General features: G+C 44.0%; 1 protein-coding gene across 1 annotated transcript in view; it reads left to right on the top strand.

Moving 5' to 3' along the window:
- The first annotated feature begins 73 nt into the window (after positions 1-73).
- Positions 74-8,663, top strand: part of LOC115150230 (helicase ARIP4) — a 31,407-nt gene continuing 22,817 nt past the window's right edge. Inside the window, exons 1-3 of the mRNA XM_029693313.1 lie at positions 74-389; positions 5,568-5,746; positions 7,114-7,744. Coding sequence (XP_029549173.1) covers positions 5,620-5,746; positions 7,114-7,744 — 758 coding nt within the window. The 5' untranslated portion in view covers positions 74-389; positions 5,568-5,619. The remainder of the gene's footprint in view (positions 390-5,567; positions 5,747-7,113; positions 7,745-8,663) is intronic.

Raw genomic sequence — 8,663 nt, 5'->3', positions numbered from 1 at the left:
CAATCCATTTATCCAGCAGATGGCGCCATAATATACTTTCTCGTGGTATGCATTTATAGACAAATTACATAAACGCTCTAATTACTATTCTATTATCATTGAGTCAATTATTTCGTGTTGCTGAGTACAGCACAAACTAAAATCAAATAGGAATGTTGGGCCCTGCCTGATAGCAGTTTTGGCCTGCTTTTAAACCGTTTGGGGGAATTCGAGTGTGCCTCCGGAACTATGTTCTGGCGTGTTGTTTTTCCATGCGTGCAGGGAACATTGTTACTGTTACCCTTGAAGAAACTGTGAGGGGGAATAAAAAAATATCTAGCTACAGTGTTTATTAAAAAAAAAAATTAATCATTAACATATCGTCACTATATCCTAAGGGAATGCAAAATGTAAGTACATAGTTTGGCACCTTTTTGGTTCGAATTTAACTTGTTTTTCAGTGACATAAGGGGCTTTCTAGATTAGCCATCCCCTGGACAATAGACGTTGGCTGAAAACAGCGATTTGTATGCTAACATGATGCTAGCTAGCTAACAACAAGCTAGCTGCTCAATCACGCACGAACTAGCTGACTGTATTTAGTACGACTTGTTTGTTCATATTCACAGAAATCGTTCAAATTTAGCTAGCTAACTAATTGTGGCAAAACAAAAGATAGTAGATAATCTGATTATAGCTATCGCGGTAGCTAGTTTACCCAGCCTTAGAATAATACTGTCTTTTGAATGGGCTTGGTAGCTAGTGCTACCGTTAGCTAACTAGCTATTTCTTAGCAATGTTCCAACCCAGATTAGCGGTCAAAAACCCAGTATCTGGTTTGCTTGCTAATATTAGTAGATTCTACATTTTTTATAATGTTGATGTTCGCTAGCTAATAACATATGAAACGTTGGGAGGGTGGGCACAGAAAACAAGTAAGCCAGGTATCGGCTACCTTTTTATGGTTGTTCGTCATAGCTACTTACAGAAGCTAGAGTTGGATATAATATTTTGCATTTATTTAGCATGTTTATGTAACACACTGCACTATGGCTCAATAGTAGTGTGTGGGAGAGGAAGTTATGTTTTCTTAAATCTAAATCCAAATAACACACAATTATTGCCTTGGGATCAGAGTTTGATATGCAGGAGGAGAGGTATTATTCACATGCTGCTCAGTGTAGTGGCCATACAGTTAATATTTTGTAAGCAGCTGTGCAGGAATGTATAAATATTTTATGCTGGACATGCATGTATTATTGAAAACCGTTCAATGTATCGGCTGACTCTATCTGGGTTCACCATGGATACCGATCACAAAGAAACTGAATGTTGAGATTCATAGGGTTTGAGAGGCAGGCGGCGATCTGTGATTCTGACTGTGTTCAATGCTGCAGCTTCCTTCCTGTGTCAGATTTGACACAATATTTTGTTTTTTTACACAAGGTTTTCACCTCCAGTGTTCTCTCAATCAGCTCTGGGCCCCTATCCACAAGGCTGATCTATGATCAGTTTAGCCTTTTATATAGTAATTTAGGAACAGTGGGAACCTGATCCTAGATCAGCACTCCTACTCTGAGTCGCTTTATGAATACAGTCCCTGTTAGCCTACATAGAAAACCTGAATAACACAGCTAGCGAGATAGATATAGGCAATTCCACGGTAACAGAATTACGATTTGACTAATTTTTCACTTTAAAATGCATGCCAAACAAAAGCCATTGATTTTAAGTTTAACAAATCATACAACTTCTCTACTGTGCTGTCCAAACTTGTGAAACATAGACGTCTATGATTGGTTCAGATTTGTTCTGGCCAGGGCTGACTGACCAGATTTCAACTACTTTTCAGGATGCTTGTTACAGTAAATGGAAAGAGGGTAGGTGGTAGGTGTCAGTAAGGTGACATTAACTGGAGAGAGAGAGAGAGAGAGGCAGGGTTGTCCAGACTGTTTTCACAGTCTTGCTTTGAGCACCAGATGACAGAAATATGTCTGAACATAACAGTATGTCAGTGGGAGGACATGGGCAAACTGTGGTTTGTGACTACTATGATTTCCCATTGTAGCTAATTCAATGCAGAAATTCCGTTACTGATTTTTTTTTGGGGGGGGGAATTACAGTTTTAATCACGTAATAATTCCTAAACAAACTTGATGTCAGTGCTCCTGAGTGGCGCAGCGGTCTAAGGCACTGCATCTCAGTGCTAGAGGCGTCACTACAGACCCTGGTTCGATCCCGAGCTATATCACAACCGGCCGTGATCGGGAGTCCCATAGGGCAGCGCACAATTGGCCCAGCGTCATCCGGGTTAGGGGAGGGTTTGGCTGGGGTAGGCCATCATTGTAAAATGAGAATTTGTTTTTAACTGACTTGCCTAGTTAAATGAATAAATAAAAAATCTGTAAAACACTACAACTTATTGGTAGGTCTACCTTTACTTGTTACTTCTGTGAACTTTCATTATCCTCCACGAGTGAGAGAAATTAGAACATTTCTTAGACGCAGGTTTTTGGTAACAGAATTACAAGGCACAAAGCAATGTTTCTTAAACTTACAGAAGGCAAATCATTTATCCCAAACTAAATATGTGTTGATTTTAGTTGACAGGGGTCTTTACTTCAACATTGGGTTTCTATTATCTTAAATAAAATACATATTTAAGTGTCATCTCTGCATTATACAAGCCTCCTTTTATGGAGGCTTTTTTAGTTGATCCAAATAGGAATAACATTGTAATTGATTAACATAACCTATCAATTACATAACATGTCATTAACTTCACATTTCATGTAAACACAATAAGTGGCAGACCAAATAACCATGTCAAGTATTGTGTATGTAACACCTTTTAAATTACATTTATGACAGCACTAGTATGAGAGGGAAATGGTAAAAAAAAAATGGTCTTGTGCATATTGGATTCATTTGGATGGGTAATCATCACAGACACAGTGCCTTCAGAAAGTATTCATACCCCTAGACTTTTCCACTTTTTGTTGTTACAGCCTGAATTCAAAATGGATTTTAAAAAAAATAATAATCTTACCCATCTACACACAATACCCCAAATGGAAAAGTGAAAACATGTTTCTAGAAATGTTTGCAAATGTATTGAAAATGAAATACAGAAATATCTCAGTTTATATGACTATTCACACCCCTGAGTCAATACATGTTAGAATCACCTTTGGCAGCGATTACAACTTTGCACACCTGGATTGTACAACATTTACACATTGCTCTTTTTAAAATTCTTAAATCTCTGTCAAGTTGGTTGTTGCTCATTGCTAGACAGCCATTTTCAAGTCTTGCCATAGATTTTCAAGCAGATTTAAGTCAACTGTAACTAGGCCACTCAGGAACATTCGGTGTCGTCTTGGTAAGCAGCTCCAGTGTATATTTAGCCTTGTGTTTTAGGTTATTGCCCTGCTGAAAGGTGAATTTATCTGTTGGACAGCGGACTGATCAAGGTTTTCCTCAAGGATGTTGCCTGTGCTTAGCTCTATTCCGTTTATTTTTATCCAAAGCAAAAACCTCCCTTGTCCTTGCTGATGACAAGCATACCCATAACATGATGCAGCCACCACCAGGCTTGAAAATTTGTGGAGTGGTACTCCGTGATGTGTTTTGTTGGATTTGCCCCCCCAAACATAACGCTTTGGATTCAGGAAATAAAGTTAATTTCTATGCCACATTTCTTGCCGTTTTTTTTTATTGTAGTGCCTTATTGCAAACAGGATGCATGTTTTGAAATATTGTTATTCCGTACAAGCTTTCTTTTCACTCAGTCATTTAGGTTAGTATTGTGGAGTAACTACAATGTTGTTGATCAATCCTCAGTTTTCTCCTATCAGAGCCATTAAACTCTAACTGTTTTAATAAAGTCACCATTGGCCTCAGTGAAATCCAAGAGCTGTTTCCAGGGTCTGTAGTGAGTTAGGAAGGACGCCTGTATCTTTGTACTGACTGGGTGTATTGCTACACTATCCAAAGTGTAATTAATAACTTCACCATGCTCAAAGGGATATTCATTGTCTGCTTTTTATTTTATTTTTTACCCATCTTTGCGAGGCATTGGAAAACCTCCTTGGTCTTTGTGTTTGATACTGTGTTTGAAATTCACTGCTCGCCTGAAGGACCTTACAGATACATGTATGTGTGGGATACAGAGATGAGGTAGTCATTCAAAAATCATGTTAAACACTATTATTGCACACAGAGTGAGTCCATGCAACTTATGTGACTTGTTAAGCACCTTTTTACTCCTGAACTTATTTAGGCTTGTCATGATGCTGCGTTTGAATACTTATTGCAGTGTTTCCCAAACTCTGTTCACGGGAGTCCATGAGGTGCACATTTTGTTTTTTGCCCGAGCACTACACAGATTATTCAAATAATCAAAAGATTAGTTGATTATTTGAATCAGCTGTGTGGTACTGGGGGCAAAAACCAAAATGTGCACCCTCTGGGGTCCCCAGGAATGAGTTTGGAAACACTAACTTATTGACTCAAGATATTTCAGCTTTTCCTTTTTAATTAATTTGTAAAAATGTTGAAAAACATAATTCCACTTTGACGTTATGGGGTATTGTGTGTAGGCCAGTGACACAATCTAAATGTAATCCATTTTAAATTCAGGTTGTAACATAACAAAATGTGGAAAAAGTCAGGAGGTGTGAATTCTTTCTGAAGGCACTGTAGTTTGCCCATCAACTCTTATGACCAAGTATGAGCCTTGCCATGTTTGCTGCTCCACACATTTATAAGAGACATGACATAAAATATCTAATTTCTAGCTTTGCAGCACACTCTGCATCTTTCATTAATAGGAGAACGGTAGACTTAAAGTGCGTGAGAGAATGTCTATCTTGCGTGTGTGGGCGGGATCTATGACACTCAGACATGACACAGTCGTTTCATAACCATCTGAAGGAACAGTGTCTGACCTGCCCTGAGACTGTATGTAGGCTTTTGTATGTGAATGAGGTGAGAGAAAGGGGCAGAGAGACCATGCTCTGTGTGTCTATTGGGTTAGCCTGTTCAAGGGAAGGCACAGCCTGAGTGGCAATGGCCAGTTATGTAACTTAGCTCTTATGTAATTGGCCAGCTCGCTCACACTCTCTGTCTCTCGCTCACACACATAAATACACACACACACACACACACAAGCTCCTTTTACTCTTTTCTCTCTGACTCTTTGAGAATGCAAGCTTTAGAAGAGGGCAGAGTAAAGTGATGACAGTTTGTAATTTACTGTATTGTTCTATTGCAAGCACTTCTGTCTTAGATGACGAAAGTGAAAATGAAACCATGTGGTTGATAATGATCTACTTGCTGGTGTGATTTACGTTATCATGCTTTTGTTGTTTTTCCACATTTCCGTTCTATTTTCCAACCCCCAACAAGACAGCCCACTTCACAACAATAAACTCCACACACTTTGCCAAGCTTAAAGAGAGTTCGCCAAAATGACATATTTGTTTCCTTACCCTGAATTAGCCTAGGTCAACTACCCCTTTAAATGGGGTCTCTGCTTTGTTGTTTGACATAATGGCTAAAGCGGTGTGTACTCTATTTGATTGCAGGTACCCCAAGTGAGGATGTGTAGGTAATGCTCTCTGAGCTCTGCGGGACGCCATGTCTGAAGAATCGATCTCAGGAAGTGACCTGGACCCCAGCGTTAACAGTGAAGAGGAGGATCTGGAAGAGGAGGAGATTGATGATGAGGGTGACAACGATGGGGATGATGAAGATGATGCAGTCGGTGAGTGGCAGGGGGGAAGGTGTCACCTCCGTAGAAGTTGCCTCTAGTTTACTACTCACAATTAATACCAGTCAGAACAGAAGACCACATTCTAGAAGTAGTTCTAATTCACTTTAAATAGTATATCTGTTAAAGGTAGAGTAGGTGATACATAAAGTAAACAGCACTTGTCCACTGTTGTTGTGCTGCAGCTACCACGTTGCAGCAGAGCGAACCGTACCCATCCACATGTACAGATACTCTGTGCGAGTGCATCGTCTTGCATTGCGCTCAATATTCTCAGTTCATCGTGCTGCTCAGGGCAACGTCATATCGCTGAGTCTGTTTTAAAATGGTTGTACAGCAGTCTGATGCAAAACATCTTTATTTAAAATGTGAACTTATGTAGTCAACCAATCAATTACACAGAGAACGTGTCCCCAATGGCACCCTATTCCCTACATGGTGCCTATGGTACCTGGTCAAAAGTAGTGCACTACAGAGGGAATAGAGTGCCATTTGGGACACACACAGTCATGTAGTGAGCCAGGCACTTGGAGAGAGTCTTCGGAGCTACCGTGTCCCACATTGTTACAGACAGACTAGTGTCAACAACATGTTAGAACAGACAGTACCACAGGCAGGAGAATGCAGGTTTTGATGAATGCTGCTGGAATGAAACTTCCAGCCTGGAGCTGCCTGCATCTGCTCTGAGCAACGCCTCCAAACTATGTGTTCAATGCCAAGAATGTGAGAGGCTTCCAGGGGTAAGGAACACCAGGCAAGGCCCCACTAACTCTCACAGCCTGGCTGCCTAGAAGGATGGGAGACTAATGAAGGCACTGGATGCGTCCCAAATGGCACCCTAGTCTCTTTCTAGTGCTGTACCTTTGACCAGGGCCCATAGGGCTCTTGTGAAAAGTAGTGCACTATTAAGGGAATAGGGTTCCATTTGGGACGCAGACACTGTATGTAACATGTCTTACTGGGGTCAGACAGTAACAGCCATGAATGAACCATAGAGAAAATGATTATTTGGCTCATTAAAGAATACAAGAGTTAGGATTTAAGGACGATTTCCCAGACACATCATTAAGCCTGATCCTGGACTAAGAATTTTGTTCAATTGAGATTCTCCATTGAAAGGACCCCAGAAACTGATAAACCAATGCTTCGGTAAGGGAAAGGGGGATATCTAGTCAGTTGTACAACTGAATGCATTCAACACCATTCAATACTGTCCAAGAGGGATTGGAGAAAGTTCCCAACAAACAATGCTTTCCCAAAAGGGTTAGTCTATTTCTCTAACCCTATTGGCCAGTTTCCCAGACACTGATTTAATAATTAGTTGACTGATTGATGTCATTCTCTGCTCCTCTGTCCCACAGAGCGGCCAGAGAGTGGCCATGGCAGTACAGAGATGGAGACCCAGGGAGGGAGGGACTCCCCCTCAGCTACCTCACCCTCGGAAGAGCCTCCCTCTGGGCCCCCGTCTCAGCCCGCCTCCAGGCCTTCCTCCCAGCCCAACTCGAGACCTGCGTCTCGCTCCCAGCCCCCGTCTGGCGATGGCTCCCAGCCCCCATCCTGTCCTGAGAGCCCCAGTCAGGACAAGCCCTCTGCGGACAAAAAGCCCGCCTCCAGGCCTTCCTCCCAGCCCAACTCGAGACCTGCGTCTCGCTCCCAGCCCCCGTCTGGCGATGGCTCCCAGCCCCCGTCCCGTCCTGAGAGCCCCAGCCAGGACAAGCCCCCTGCGGGCAAAAAGAAGAAACCAAGGGCCTCCAAGGCTTCAAAGTCCCAGGCCCCTTCGTCCGGTCCTGAGAGCCCCAGCCAGGACAAGCCCTCTGCGGGCAAAAAGAAAAAACCGAGGGCCTCTAAGGCTTCAAAGTCCCAGGCCCCTTCGTCTGGTCCTGAGAGCCCCAGCCAGAACAAGCCCTCTGCGGGCAAAAAGAAGAAACCGAAGTCTAAGGACCCTAAGCCTGTTAAGACCTCTAAACCAGCACACATGAGGAAGAACATCAGGTATTTGTTTGATAGGGCGGTGCCAATGTATAATGCACCCTCTCTTCTAACCTATCCCCCTCCTCTCCTCTGACCCGTCCTCCTTTCCTCTGACCCGTCCTCTTCTCCTCTGACCCAACCTCCTCTCCTCTAACTCGTCCTCCTCTCCTCTGACCCAACCTCCTCTCCTCTAACTCGTCCTCCTCTCCTCTGACCCAACCTCCTCTCCTCTGACCCAACCTCCTCTCCTCTGACCCGTCCTCCTTTCCTCTGACCCGTCCTCCTCTCCTCTGACGCAACCTCCTCTCCACTAACTCGTCCTCCTCTCCTCTGTCCCAACCTCCTCTCCTCTGACCCGTCCTTCTTTCCTCTGACCCGTCCTCCTCTCCTCTAACCCGTCCTCCTCTCCTCTAACTCGTCCTCCTCTCCTCTGACCCAACCTCCTTTCCTCTGACCCGTCCTCCTCTCTTCTGACCCGTCCTCCTCTGACCCGTCCTCCTTTCCTCTGACCCGTCCTCCTTTCCTCTGACCCGTCCTCCTCTCCTCTAACCCGTCCTCCTCTCCTCTAACTCGTCCTCCTCTCCTCTGACCCAACCTCCTTTCCTCTGACCCGTCCTCCTCTCTTCTGACCCGTCCTCCTCTGACCCGTCCTCCTTTCCTCTGACCCGTCCTCCTTTCCTCTGACCCGTCCTCCTTTCCTCTGACCCGTCCTCCTTTCCTCTGACCCGTCCTCCTTTCCTCTGACCCGTCCTCCTCTCCTCTGACCCGTCCTCCTCTCCTCTGACCCATCCTCCTTTCCTCTGACCCGTCCTCCTCTCTTCTGACCCAACCTCCTCTCTTCTGACCCGCCCCCATCCTCCTCTCTTCTGACCCGCCCCCATCCTCCTTTCTTCTGACCCGCCCCCATCCTCCTCTCTTCTGACCCGCCCCCATCCTCCTC

Source organism: Salmo trutta, chromosome 16 (genome assembly GCF_901001165.1).
Source record: "Salmo trutta chromosome 16, fSalTru1.1, whole genome shotgun sequence".
Lineage (NCBI taxonomy): Eukaryota > Metazoa > Chordata > Actinopteri > Salmoniformes > Salmonidae > Salmo > Salmo trutta.
Note: the sequence above shows the minus strand (reverse complement) of the source record. Positions and strands in the feature narration are given on the sequence as shown.